This window comes from Canis lupus, chromosome 9, assembly GCF_048164855.1.
Source record: "Canis lupus baileyi chromosome 9, mCanLup2.hap1, whole genome shotgun sequence".
Lineage (NCBI taxonomy): Eukaryota > Metazoa > Chordata > Mammalia > Carnivora > Canidae > Canis > Canis lupus.
This window is the reverse complement of record NC_132846.1, coordinates 70092930-70107446: the sequence shown is the minus strand read 5'-3', so window position 1 is coordinate 70107446 and position 14517 is coordinate 70092930. Positions and strand designations below refer to the sequence as shown.

At 48.5% G+C, this 14517-nt stretch overlaps 2 protein-coding genes across 18 annotated transcripts in view; one reads left to right on the top strand and one right to left on the bottom strand.

The window, feature by feature from the left end:
- Positions 1-1938, bottom strand: part of WDR25 (WD repeat domain 25) — a 142639-nt gene extending 140701 nt beyond the window's left edge. The window contains exons 1-3 of one of the 9 annotated variants that reach the window (XM_072839922.1): positions 1826-1938; positions 1482-1682; positions 775-946 (exon numbers count right to left, since the gene is read on the bottom strand). In XM_072839922.1, coding sequence (XP_072696023.1) covers positions 775-946; positions 1482-1682; positions 1826-1923 — 471 coding nt within the window. In that variant the 5' untranslated portion in view covers positions 1924-1938. Of the gene's footprint in view, positions 1-774; positions 947-1477; positions 1683-1825 lie in introns of those variants that run through there. The other 8 variants (XM_072839923.1, XM_072839925.1, XM_072839926.1 and 5 more) reach the window with 8 other exon arrangements.
- WARS1 (tryptophanyl-tRNA synthetase 1) overlaps positions 1913-14517 on the top strand; it is a 34353-nt gene continuing 21748 nt past the window's right edge. For 3 of the 9 annotated variants that reach the window (XR_012037205.1, XM_072839947.1, XM_072839953.1), the window contains exons 1-5: positions 1913-2067; positions 2803-2990; positions 7590-7754; positions 12982-13195; positions 14191-14299. Coding sequence is in view for 7 of the 9 variants with exons in the window: in XM_072839947.1 (XP_072696048.1) it covers positions 7641-7754; positions 12982-13195; positions 14191-14299 (437 nt within the window). In the remaining 2 variants the exon portion in view is untranslated. Of the gene's footprint in view, positions 2068-2256; positions 2404-2802; positions 2991-6757; positions 6891-7589; positions 7755-12981; positions 13196-14190; positions 14300-14517 lie in introns of those variants that run through there. The other 6 variants (XR_012037206.1, XM_072839949.1, XM_072839948.1 and 3 more) reach the window with 4 other exon arrangements.

Sequence of the window (14517 nt, the reverse complement as noted above, 5' to 3'; positions counted from 1 at the left end):
CCTGATCTCAGAGTTGTGAGATCAAGCCTTGAGTCAGGCTCTGTGTTCAGCACAGAGTCGACTTGAGTTCCTCTCCCTCTGTCCCTCCTTTCTCGAGCAAGCTCTCTCTCTCTCTCTCTCTCCCCCACTCCCTCTAACATAATAAAATAAACCTTAAAAAAAAAAAAAGAAAGAAAGAAAGAAAGACATCTGGATGGCTCAGTGGTTGAGTGTCTGCCTTCGGCCCAGGGCCTGATCCTGGAGACCCGGGATGGGGTCCCACATGGGGCTCCCTGCATGGAGCCTGCTTCTCCCTCTGCCTGCATCTCTGCCTCTCTGTGTGTGTCTTTCATGAATAAATAAATAAAATATTTTTTAAAAATTGAAATGAGGTCATGAGGGTGGGTCCTAATCCAATAGGACAGGTGTCCTCTTAAGGATGAGAAGCTGGGGGGATCCCTGGTGGCGCAGCGGTTTAGCGCCTGCCTTTGGCCCAGGGCGCGATCCTGGAGACCCGGGATCGAATCCCACGTCGGGCTCCCGGTGCATGGAGCCTGCTTCTCCCTCTGCCTGTGTCTCTGCCTCTCTCTCTCTCTCTCTCTCTCTGTGTCTTTCATGAATAAATGAATAAAATCTTAGAAAGAAAAAAACAAGAAAATTTTAAAAAGAAAGAAAGACGTCCACGGTACATCAGAGAGTGGTGGGATTGGGGCCCATGAGCCCACTTCCTAGCTAGGCAAGGCAGCAAGGGCAGAATGAATGCAGGAGGGCGGATGCCGAGGCTCTGGATACTACCTGCTTCGTGAACGTTTGGCTCGTGTACCCAGGACCGATGGCGCAGAGGCCACTGGTGAGGCCCCACGGCAGACACACAGCGAAGGGCGGCCCGCGCTCACCATGCTCGGGTGGCAGTGGCAGAGGCCGACCACAATCCAGCGAGATGCAGGGTCCCAGGCAGTAAGAGATCCTAAGGAGAAAGGCAGAACAGAAGAGCGTAGAGGCGGCGCCTGCGGGCTTGGGGGTTGCAGCTCCATCTCGGGTGGGTGGCCGAGGTGGGCCCGACACCAGAGGCAAGGAAGAGCATCAAAGGGGGCTGGAGGGAGGATGCAGGGAGGCCCAGGGGGTGACTCTGGGGGGGAGGGGGGGACAGGCAAAAACGGAGGCCAGGGAGACGCACTGGCAACAACGGAAAACTTTCGAGCGAAGTGGTTGCTGCCTTTTGTGTCTGCGAAGGCACATGGGCGGGAAAAGAGGAAAAAATTTCGAGGTGGGGGCGGGGATCCGCGGGAGGAAGCCGGGGACCCAGCAGCGCCGGGTCGGCTCCTCGAGGGCAGCGCCTGTCGTGCTCGGTTCACTCGCTGACACCCCCCCACCCCCACCCGGGGTCCGGGAATATTCGTGGGCTGCAGCTGCGGGGGGTGGGGGTGGGGGTGGGGGTGGGGCACGGAGACAGTAAAAGAGGGAGGACACCCTCCTTCGGCGAACACGTCCTCATTACCTACTCGGGGCCAAGCCTTAGACTGGGTCTGGTGTGCGCACAGATTAAACACAAAACACGGATCCGGCGCCGGAGGCCACAGACTGAGGAGAAAGGCAACCAGGCAGACGACCCGCGATGGGTTTTGAAGGATGAATAGAAGTTAGCCGAGCTGTCAAGAGCCGGAGGTAGGGCGGGCCCCGAGCTCGGCGCGTCCGGAAGGCAGCTGCCGCCAAGGACCGGCGAGGGAGGGTCAGAGGCCCGCGCTGAGGGCCGCGGGGCGCTCCGGCCGCCGCCCCCGCCGCCCCCGCCGCCGCCGCCGCCGCCGCCCGCTCCCAACCCCCTCCCGCCCCCGGGCCCGCCGCTCACCGCACGCACCGGAAGCGCTCGGTCCTCCCGCAGGTCGTCCGGCCTGCACTCCGCAACCCAGTTGCGTTCCGCTGGTGCCGGACCCGCCAACCAATCATCCGCGGCCTCCGCTCCGCCCCCGCGCGAACAGCCAATGGTGGGGCAGCACGGCCGGAAGTCGTTCCGGCCGGACGGCGTTTCCAGGGACGCCCAGGAGGCCGCCGGTGGCTGAGCCCGCGGCGCTGAAGGGCCCGGCTGGGCCGGTAAGTGAGGGGATGGGGTGGGGGGGGGGAGGGCGGGAGGGAGGCCGGGGTGGCGCCGGCTGACCGGGCCCTGCCGCAGCCTGCAGGCGACGGCCCGGAGTATCCTGCTCAGAGCCCGGCTCGCTGCCCGCCGGGGTCTGGCTCCGCGGTGGCGCCCCGTCCCCCGCCCCCGCCCCTCCCCCCCAGGGCGAGACCCCCCCACCCCGGGCAGGAGCGTGGGCCGGGTGCCGGGGGCTCGGCCTCTGCCGTCGCGCTCGCTGCCCTCGGGGGCAAAGCCAGGCGGCTCCCGTGTGCCCATTTCACAGACGAGGCGCCCGAGGAGGACGAGGCAGAGAGGTAACAGCCCTCGCCCCAGGGCTTGACCCGAGGCAGGGCCCAGAGCTAGGTCGGGCCGGGCCGGAGCTCGCGCTCCTCCCACCAATGCGCATTGCGCTGCCTCGGTGAGCAGCCGCGGGGATTTCTGCGGCCTCCCACGGCTGCACGTAAACAGTTAGTCCCGCTGGTGCCGAGGGTGGGTGGGGAACGGGAAGAGGGTGGGGAGGTTATGTGCGGGCCAGCCCGGGGTATGGGGTGGCTGATGCAATGGCCGGCCCACGGCTCGGCTCGGCCTGCACCCGGCCACCCCACCCACCCCACCCACCTCTGATTGGACCGTCTCAGCGAGGAGGTTGGTCAAGAGTCTCAAGTGTTTCTGAGAAACTGAGTAATTTATAAAAAATCCCTACGTGCCAACAGCTGGAGAGTGGGGTAAACAGGAAGAAAAAAAGAAGAAACAAAAAAGAAGAGCCTTTTTTAAAAAAAGAAACCGAAAGAAACAGGGGAAGACTATAAAAGACCTCTGGCTTCCCCCCTCGGGGCAGACTCTGGCTCCCAGCTGCCCGGCGAGACCAGTGGCCGCCTCTGCCGCGTCCTGCACATCCTGGGTATGTATCCGGATCTTCCCCAGGCATCCAGCTACTTGGTGTTTTTTTTTACCAGCCTCTTACCAAAGCGCTGGAATGGAAATCGTGGTTCCTGGACGGCGGACGTACGGACAGACGGGCGAGGGGCGAGGGGTTGTCTCTCAGAATCGGGGTGTCGTGTGTTGTATTTCAGCAAGATGACCCAAGTAAAGTCTAGGTGATTCAGAGCCTCCCCCACCTGGGAGGAGGGGGCAGTGGAGGGAGTGGGCAAGCAGAGCAGTTGCCTGTTGGGGCTGATGGCTGCACCTGCAGCACGTTGATGCTGGCTCTCACAGTTGTCACTGACGAGGCCTCCTGACATGCTCAGCATCCTAACATACTACCCCTCTTCCGTGGTCGTATGCAAGAGCATCTCAGGCCTGGCTTGGTGGGAATTCACATCGCCTTTGGCTTTTAAGGTAACATGCGTTTTATTACCCAAAGGGGAAAAAATTGCCTTGCTTCTGGGAGTTTAACAAAGGAAAGGTGGGCATGACCTGTCCCCAGGCTCGAAGCATTCAGAGAAGTCCTGGCCCGACACAAGTCGCTTTCTTGTCCCCTGGGAACTTGGCGGTGCAGAGCCATTGTCAGCGGCGCCCTGGGGCCCGGCAGTAAAGGACGGTATCCCACGTCTTGGTGGTGTTCCGGGCACCCAGAAACTACAGAGCCAGCTGCTCTTCCCGGCTGTGTTCATGCTCCCTGTCCCCAAATTGTAGACCAGTGTAGTCTGGTCTGTGAGATGATCTCAGGACGGCCCAAGTCATCGTCATGTTCTGTTAAACGGTTCTGTAATTCTTTCTGTTCCCCATCCCGAAACTACCCAGTTTCTTCAAGCGCCTGTTCTGCTTCTCGAGAACAATGGTACCTTTCATTTTGAAATGGTACCTCGCTCATTTTGAGCACAAGATTCAGGTTCTTTGAAAAGGGGAACTGTGAGTTAATTGTTAAGAGTCTTTTAGCTTTCTCTTTAAAGGTGCACCGTGACCTGCCACAGACTATTCAGGTCTGCTCTTTCTACTTCATGCTTACTTCAAAGGAGAGGATGGGTGATTCCACAGATTATAGCTCTGTTGTCTTTGTTTTAGATTTTACTCTGTTAAATAGATGATACAACTCTCTTTAAGAAAGATTCAAAGCTCTGTTTGCACTTTATGCAATAAACACTAAGACAGTCGTCCATAGACTTTTGGCATCCCAGACCCCTTTGATAAAGTAACCTGCATGTTCTGCTTAGAACCATGGGCACACATACCAGTGTGTATGCAAACTGTCAGTGTCATTTCAGACATGCTGAACTCTGGGTTAAAAACCTCTGAAGTAAATTTCATTTGAAAAGTTGACAAAGAAAAGAGCATGTGGACTAGATGTGAGGGAAAAGGAGGGTGCACGTTGCAGGGCTGGGGGGGGGGGGTTGGGTGTGTAAACCAAGAGTCTGTGCTATTCTCCTGTCTCTAAAGAGGTTGCGTCACACACACACACACACACACACACACACACACGATTTATCATGTGGGTGGTTCCCAGGCAGTGTTTGCCTCATGTCCTGAGAGCAGGGAGACCTTATCTTCTGTTCCTCATCAGGTCTAGTTCCCATGTGCTCCTTCTCAAACAGAATTCTGCTACGGAAAGGCATATTTTTCCCTACAGCATGGTCCCTAAGTTTGGATCGCGTTTATCTAGTGGATCCTCTACGTTATCTGCTCCATTGCAGGGGGAGATGGTCTGTCCAGGACACACCTGTTATTTACCTGGTACTTTCCGTAGGAATTTTTAAGAGTAATACTTCTGGTCCTACTTGCTGACGTCAGAACCTTACTACTGTCACCCGTTGCCTTGTATGCCAGATACCACACTTTTGAAAGAACAGGGATTAAACCCAAGGCAATCCCAAAGAGAACGACCTGGGTGGTAGGCACAGTTAGCAGTAGCTGAAGAAACCAGACTAGGGCTGTGAGACCTGGAGAAGGCGCCATGGGTCAACCTGGCCCTTTCCAAATCCATCAGGCTCAGCAGAGTGGCAAGGTGCTAAAACTAAGGTGGTTTGTTTTGAAGTCCACATGTAAATCTACCTTAAACTGGAACAAGCACTTACAAAGATAACGTGAGAGGATATAAATCTTAGGAGGAATGTTGAACTGGGTGACTTCTGAGATTGATTAATGCAGTGAACGTTGATAAACTGCTGTGTACCAGGCATTAGCAGTACACAAAAGAGTAAAAACCCAGTGCTTGATTTCCCTGTCGAGTGGAGAAGATGTGAATAACTAAATGCTGTGCGAGGGCCCTAATCAAGTTGACAGTGCTTGGGGATCACCGGAGACGCAGGAGTCAGGAAAGGCTGCAGAGAAGAGCTGAGGTCTGAATTAGTGAGATAACCTGCAGCGTAGGCAGAGGAGAGTATCACATTCTGAGAATTCTGAGAGAACACGTGATTTAGGAGGGCTTTGGCGGTGGAACCTCAGGGGACTGCTCTAACTCCCCCATCACCTATCATCGACTAACACAGAGTTAACTATGCCATCCAACTTTGAAGTTTGGACAAATCTGAGATCTTGTGTAAAGTAGCTGGACAGGATGTTTGATTGTTTGTGGCTAGAAGTACATTTCATCCCTTAGATTGTAATTTGATACGAGCCTGAATGGTTCTCTCCTGGGGTAGTCAGAGTCTCTTCCGCATTCCTTCTTGCAGGCTTCCCTAAACTGTTAGCTTTGTTTTCTGAAGGAGGTATTTTATCCAACTTCCCTTTCTGGGAATTGAGGTGATTCTCAGTAAGGAGAGAAAAGAAACTGGTTTCTGTCCTATCCTAGTTTCAGTATTATGCTGTCATTGATTTATATAGAGTAGCCTAGTTGGGACGCCTGGCTGGCTCAGGGGTTGAGCATCTGCCTTTGGCTCAGGGTGTGATCCCGTCCCACATCAGGCTCCCTGCATGGAGCCTGCTTCTCCCTCTGCCTGTGTCTCTGCCTGTCTCTTTCTGTGTGTCTCTCGTGAATGAATAAATAAGTAAATAAAATCTTTACAAAAATTATTCCTCAGGTTTTTGTGTTTGGTTCAAAGAGTTATTAGAAAAGTTATTAGGGACGCCTGGGTGGCTCAGCGGAGGAGTGCCTGCCTTTAGCCAGGTAGTGATCCTGGAGACTGAGGATCAAGTGCTTGCAAGGAGCCTGCTTGTCCCTCTGACTGTGTCTCTGCTTCTCTCTCTCTCTGTCTCTCATGAATGAATAAATAAAATCTTTTTTTAAAAAAATTAAATAAAGACACAAAATAGCCATTTATTGAACCTGTACTATGGAGCCAGGGCTGTGCTGGTTAACTCCCTGTGCTGTCACACTCCAGCCACACAGCAGTCTTGCAGGTAGCATTACCATCAGTCCCACTTTACGGTTGAGAGGCTGAGACTCCTTACAGTTAAGTAACATATAGGACAGCATTGGAGAGTGTGAGTTGTAGCTGCTTGAGTTTGTATCCCATCCCTTCCAGTAGTGTTCACTCAGGAAGGTTCCATAACTTCTTTGCCTCGGTTTACTCATCTGTGAAATGGAGACAACAGACCTTCCTCACAGGAGTGCCATGAGACTTTGGCGAATGGATGTGTATAAGGTTACGATTTGTGACAAGTCTTAAAAAAAAGCTGGGTGCGGTTTGGCCACACCCTGGAGCCCTAATAAATAATACTCCGAATGGATTATATCTTGCTTTACAGTTTACAAAATGCTACCTTCTAGTTTTTCCTCATTTCTTCTCATAGCAGGTGTTGAGATAGCCAAAGAGGTTCCTGATTGTGCCACTCTCTAGATGAGAAAGCTGACACTCAGAAAGGGAAAGTGACTGACCCAAGAGGGCACTGACCGTGACCCATCTCGGCTCCAAGGCAGCATCAGGTGGTGTACCCTGTGTCCCACCTTTTTCAAAGTTAATAGTAAATAATGGCTAATAAAAGTTGCAGGTACACCTTTTTCAGAGATCTGCTGTGAAGTAAGATAGCATGTAAATGGACAGGCTATATATCATTTTCCTCGTTTGGAGCCCAGAACAGATAAGGCCCTACCCTCCACCCTAGATAAGACCTTGTCCTGGACCCCAGACCTTGCTTAATCTGAGAACAGAGCAGCTGGCCAGCAGAAAAAGCCATTTGTTCAATGACCTACTGCTTATGGCTGCAAGGGCGTGGGACTCATCCCCAAAACAATTAAGATAAAAAGTAAATTGCAGTTTGCCAAATGTTTTTAGTTCTGATGAACTTAGGTTTGTTAAAGCACTTTGGTATTTACAGTGTGTGCAAACACGAGTCCTTCCTGGTGCTGGGCACTGAGTGAGACCCACTTAGTGAGTCCCACAGCCCATAAATCAGAGCCGTTCCTTCAGTCCTCACCATTGGGATCTGTTCTTCCTCTTTTCTCCCTTTTCATGGCCCCAAATTAGTGCTTACACTTTTATTAATGTTATTATATCCGTGTCCTCTCCAACCTTTTTGGAAAGATGAAGGACTAGGTAGATGCAGGAAAGATAAAACAGTTACAGTGGCTTGTTAATCAATCTCTCCCTTCTCCCCTCCCCGCCCCCCCCCCCCCCCCCCACAGTTTTGTCTGGACTACTGACACCCTAGCCAGCTGTAAACCTAGATCCTGGAGATGGCGGACATGCCCAACGGTGAGCAGGGGTTTGCATCCCCGCTAGAACTGTTCAACAGCATAGCTGCTCAGGGGGAGCTCGTGCGGTCCCTCAAAGCTGGAAAAGCATCAAAGGTATGTGATTTTGTTGGGCTCTCTACATGTGCATTTAAACCAAGCCTGGGGGGATCCCTGGGTGGCTCAGTGGTTTGGTGCCTGCCTTTGGTCCAGGGTGTGATCCTGGAGTCCCGGGATCAAGTCCCACATTTGGCTCCCTGCATGGAGCCTGCTTTTCCCTCTGCTTGTGTCTCTGCTTCTCTCTCTCTCTGTCTCTCATGAATAAATAAATAAAATCTTTAAAATAAATGAACAAATGAATGAATGAATGAAAATAAACCAAGCCTGGGGTCATGCAACCCAGGAACAGAAAGTTTGCAAGACTCTGTTCCCTCAATAACTGAGCTATTTTGATTATAACCTTAAATTCGTTTTCTCCTTGATGATGCATGTGGTCTAAAACCACCGAAATCGGGATCCCTAGGTGGCGCAGCGGTTTGGCGCCTGCCTTTGGCCTAGGGCGCGATCCTGGAGACTTAGGATCGAATCCCACATCGGGCTCCTGGTGCATGGAGCCTGCTTCTCCCTCTGCCTGTGTCTCTGCCTCTCTCTCTCTCTCTCTGTGACTATCATAAATAAATAAAAATTAAAAAAAAATAAATAAAAATAAAACCACCGAAATCCAGCAGTCATCTACCCTGCCTCTTCCGAGAAACAGACATTTCAGTCCTTTCAGCTGATTCTCTCAGAATCACACTTTTATATTGCTCTTTGTTGATATTCAAGTATGGGGCTTTAACTGTGGAAGATGAGGAGTTAGCACTTCTGTCAACACATCCCATGTCCCGTGCATGTCACAATACCAGCATCGATGCTCTTCTGACTGCGTAAATGCTACTGACAGCTGACCCACGGAGTAGAGTTGGAGTGTTTTTCCTTTCCTGCCCTGGAGTTGATACTTGTCTGAATCCCTCTTGGCTCTGTGTTTTTGTGTACAAATGGTAATGGCTCTCCAGGCCCCTGCCAGTTGGGTGGGTCTCCTCCAGAGGCACTCATCAGCCAGTCTGCAGCTCATCTCCAGAAGGTCTCGCCTAGGACCTCCACCTGCTCAGGACTGCTGCCTTTCACCGTCCACATTGCCCACCTTAGGCCCTTCCCTCTCCTCCCTGTTAGGTCTCTGTTTCCTGATCCTGTGTCTTTCATTCCTCCTTTGTTTACTCTCTTGACAGACAGATATTCTAATGGTATCTGAAAAAATTTCTAGCTAAAGAAATAATTTGATAAGCAAGAGTGCGTATGGAACCCTAGGGCAGAAGTGATTTTCTCACAGAATTCGGAAGCCAGTGCAGTCTTCACCTGGCTCCCCCAGTTGGCTGTGGCAAAACCAGATGCCCTTCCCTCATTTTTCCTCTATGGAAATTTGCAGGATAGTCTCTTTGTTCCAATATTCTGAAATTTCTTGGGATGAGTACATCCTTTCTAACTAGAAACTTAGGATCCTTAATTCTCGGAAATTGTTTTTTTTTTCTGATTTCTTCTCTCCTGTTTTCTCTATTTATGGATTCCCCCTACACACACACACACACACACACACACACACACACACACCCAAAACCAGTCCTCTGCTTTTCTTGTTTTTTTTGCCTTCTGCTTTCCATTCTGTTTTCTTGTTCTTCTTTCATGTATACTTCCTCAACCTCTTGTGTTGCCTTTTTTTTTTTTTTTTTAAGTAGGCTCTTCGCCCATCATGGGGCTAGAACTCCCAATCCTGAGATCAAGAGTTGAATGCTCTACCGACTGAGCCAACCAGGCTCCCCTTCCTCAACTTCTAATCTTCCAGTTGTTTTTCATTTATCCCATCATTTTTAACTTCCGTGAGCTCAGTTACTTTCTCAATGACGTCCCTTCCCTCATTTCACCCCATTCTTGTTACCTAGGTATGATAAGTATCCTTTTATCTCTGAGATCTTGAGGATGGTTTTCCTGGCATTCTCTGTGGGACAGAAGAGCTGGGCTGTGTGGCCATCCCTAACACTACCTGCTCCTGGTGTCTTCCCCGTGCTGTGTAGAGCACCCCTGGTCTAGACACTTGTAACTGGACCTCCTTGTTACAGGACTTCTGTCTGGAGAGGTGGGCAGGTATAGAGAACCAAGCAGCTGCTTCTTAGACAGATTTTGCACCTGTGCTCCTATATCATAGCCCACATTCACCCTAACTTCAGAATGCCCAGCCCTAGGACTCCGCAGCATCGTAATCCCAGTGTTTCCACAACGTCCTTATGTTTGTTCTGCACAGTCCGTGGCCAGTCATCCAGCAGCTCTACAGCTTCCAAAATCTTGTTGGTGGCATCCTCTTCTCATTGCCTTTGTCCTCATGGGGTTGTACCTTTCTGGAAGGTCTTCCTGCTGTCGCTGCAGGATGTTTCAGAAGTGTAATCTGTGCCATCTGCATCTTTAATCCATGTGAGCAATGCCTTTCATTCTGCGATGCCTCCACCCTTAGGTTACTCAGCTTCTTCATCTCCATGACTTCCTTGTCCATCATTTGCAACCCCTGTTGTCTCCTTTTCAGAGTCCTGGGTCCTCCCCAGTTGGTGTCAGCCATGTCCCATCCATCTTGGCCTCCCACTCATTCTTCCACCCAAAGGAAACTTTGACTCTTTGGACCCCAAAGAAGTCATTACACATTAAAAGAAATAAATAGTACTGAAAGAAAGCGATGTCCAAAAAAGGAATTCATTATTCACGGGAAGAGGTTTACACACCAGATAGGACTCAGTGGATGAGACTAAGGTGTTTTTAAAACTAAAATAAATAAAGGATCCAAATGTTAATCATTTGCTCTTTGAATCCATTCTTGAAAACTTGACAGTGGTATCTGTGTCAATGTCATGTTGAACTCAAACAACATTTAATAAGTGTTCTTAGTTACCAATTTTTAGTGATCTTCAATTATGTTCATTATTAAACAAGCAATACTTAACACAGTTTAGAATTACTCTTCCAAGTGTGTTCTTTGACTTATGCAATCAGCTGACCTTCAACAAGAGAGATTAGAGGCTGCACAATGGAGTCATGAGCTAAGTGATGAAAATTCAGAAATAAATGTATTTTACCCAAGAATGTGTTATAATAGAAGCACCTGGTATTTTAGAAATTCACTTTATGCAAAATACTCAAGCCACTCAAGGAGTACCAATATTGTGAGGACATCGTGGGCTCTTTCTCCAGCTGTCTCTGCATGTGTCTCGGCCATAGTACTTACTGTTCTTTTCTGTTCTGTGTACTAAGGGAATAAGACCCCCTGCTTTCAGGAACAACTCACTAAAAAGCAAGGTGTCTTCTGGGGGGATAGGTAAGAATCTAGGGGCTCTGAGGGGAGACAGTGGCTGAGGGCATGAGCAGTTTGGGCAGGACTCAAGAAATGACACAGTATCACAGAGGTTAAGATAGCACAGTCTTGTTTCTTGTGCTTTTAGTTTAAACTTTTTTAATTGAAATACACCATTTATTGGGAAAACTATGAGCTCATAATCTGACAGCTTACTGAGTTTTCACAAAATGACTACACCTATGTAACCAGCATCCAAATCAGGAAACAGGATAGTAGCACCCGGAAGCCATCCCTGGGCCCCTTTAGTCACTGCCTCTACCCTCTGCCATAGGCCTCCCCCATGAACAGTTCTCTTTGTGTTGGAACTTCATATATAATCAGCTTGTACAGAGCCTTTTATTTTTTTTCCCTCTCCCAGAACATCAGCTTTTATTTTATTTATTTATGTTTTTTTTTTTTTTAACATCAGCTTTTAAATCCTGTTTCAGTGTCCTGGTCCATGTTAGATCGAGAACAGGAAAATAGACCAGGCAAGCTTGCCTGTCCATTTAAATCGCATTCCGACTACAAACAGTTCTCAAGCAGAGACACGGGTTAAATGTTTGACTTTCAAAGAGCCTCCTAGTTGCAAGCAGAGTTAGAACAGATAGAGTACGAAATGTCAACAGAACCAGTGATAAAAGGGTATTGACTAAAGTGTACTTCAAAGCAAGGAAATTCTTCCCATGGATAATTCAATAAATCATGCTTGCTAAACATTTATTTTGTTACACTGAGGCTAGGTACTGCAAAAATGAGATGAGTAACTTACCTATTTTTCCAACCTGGGGAAATATCCTCTCTCTTAAATGAAGTATATTGATGGATTTACTGAGCCCACAATTCTAATTCATTGTAATAACGAAATCCAGATCATTTCAGAATGTGAAACATAAATCCGTGTCTGCAGACCTGCCGCACAGTAAGAGTTCTTTGTGGCTCAGGTACTGTACCTGAGGCAGCATCACCCTCCAAATGGAGGGTGGTGTTGTCCTGCCTCTCTGCTTAGGAAGCCCGCTTTATATAACATGTGTACATTCTAAATGGGAATGTTTGTACTTCCTTTGGCAAGCAAATTGGCCTGTGTATATTCTTTGTTTTGATCTAATCCAGCAAGGCCAATTACAGGAGCAAAGCTTTGGGGCATAGCATGACTAATCTGCCTAATTAGGCCTGCTCTTCCAGAGGCCAGCCTTCATGGGTGGCTCGTGTGGGCTTCTGGAGCAGGAGGTCTCTACCAGATTTCCAGAGTACTTAAGGATATATTTTTACGTTTGTCTTTCTTGTGCTTGTTTTTAAACATTCAGTATGCAAATACTTGGGACAGCTTGATAAGACTCCAAAATACCATAATATGACTATTTCTCACTGCATCCCTCCTTAATTTAGGATTTGAAAGCCTGTTTTTGTTGCTTTTATCTGTTTCCCTGATGTCTAGAGTTGTGTTACTGTCCTCTGTAGTATTGTTTAAGCTTCAACAAATACTTATTTCAAGTGTGCAGAATGTAAAAACAAGGTCCAATGTAGAATTCTGTATAGTCAGTGCAGGGAGCATGTCACACACATTTCTTGGCCTCAGTGGCATTGAAGCAACCTTTAGCATATTCGCTGTGTCATAAATAACTGTGTGTCATAACCATTTGTACCATGGTGTCTCATAGTAATCCATACCACTAGAACAGCACGAAAATAAGACATTTGGGCCACGACTTGCTGTGTGTCTGTGGGCAAGCTCCTTCACCTGAGTGTCAGAGGCTTCAACTGGAAGAGCACAGTGACTGTGGTGCCTGCCTCTGAAGGGTGTCGTGAGGCTAAGGAGATAACGTGTGTGGGGGCACTTAGCACAGTGCATGCCACGTAAGAGCAGTCGTGTTCAGCAAAATGTTAGCTATGGTGGTATTTTTAGCCTTCATCCTCATTTCCTTTGTCCAGGATGAAATCGATTCTGCAGTGAAGTTGTTGTTATCACTGAAAATGAGCTACAAAGCCACCGTGGGGGAGGAGTATAAGGCCGACTGCCCTCCAGCAAGACCAGCACCTGAGAACAGTCGTGGCCTGAATGCCGCAGAAGCCGAGGAGGACTTTGTGGATCCGTGGACAGTACAGACAAGCAGTGCTAAGGGCATTGACTATGACAAGCTCATTGGTATGTCCTGAGAGAAACCCCAGCTTCTATAAGTGATTCCCTAGAGTTGATCCCATCAGTGTTTTTTTTTTTTAATTTTGAATTATAAAGCCAATCAAGCTTCAATGCCAAGAAAAAAATAGATCCTAAAATCTTTTTGTCACGCATTACATCCCAAAAGATTGTTTTTAACAGATAATAATATAAAACTTACTTCACAATAACGATCTGTAATAGATAGCTTAGCATAAGCTTTTTCCCTTTCTTTGAGCGATTCAGAACTTAAAGAAAGGTCTGTTGGAATAGTATGTTTGAGTCCTTTAAAGCACCTCTCTACTTAATGGTTAAAGTCAGGAATGGATTACCTAAATCTCTTTTCCAGTGATACTGATTGTGGAGCTGAAAAGCTGGACGTCAGCTTAAGAAGAGTAACTCCTCACAGAGCAGGTGGCCACTGGCAAGCCCTTCCTCACAGGGCTTCCTGCTCAGGGAAGTCCTTACTCTGAGATCACTGGTAACCACTACAGGAGAGGCGTTACTAAAATGTTTTTATCAAAGTCAAAAGCCATTTTTCATAATTTAAGTCATAGACCATCAGTGAGGGAAAATTTGTTTGAATTCAAGTTAATTTAATGCAGCAAATGAAATATTAAAATTACAGTGGTCAGTGTCCATACATTATACCTTAATAAGCATCTGAAAGAAGGGAGGTATGAAGAGTTGCTAGGCAGACTGAATTCTGGATATGCTTCCCATCAAAATCCAATCCCAAACAAAACAGTGATTTATTCTGTAATTTGTTTCCTGTTTTGCTGATTGTGATTTCAGCTGTCCTTGTTAACATGAAAGACATTTGACTTTGGGTTGAGAGAAGGGCCTGGGAGCAGAAGGCCTAAAAAGGTCTGGGTTCATTTAGATCGCACACAATACACTAGTTTTTCCCCTTCAGTATTACCCGGTTGCCAAACCTCACACCACCTAAGATAGTTCTATCTCGTTCCAATTCTGTTTTCCAGTTCGGTTTGGAAGCAGTAAAATCGACAAGGAGCTGGTAAACCGAATAGAGAGAGCCACGGGGCAGAAACCACACCGCTTCCTGCGCAGAGGCATCTTCTTCTCACACAGGTCAGGGGCTTCCCCTCGTCCTCTCCTTTGAATCCCAGACAAGCTGCCTGCTCTTGGGGACAGTGATAGCCAACTGTCTGAAGACTGGGGGTCCACCTTCTGTCCATAACTGGCTGTGGGGTCATGGCCTGTCCCTTCATCCTCAGGCCCTTTATTCATTTACAAAATATTTACAAAGTGGAGGCCACATACACAGCAGATGAGATGTATGCCAGGTT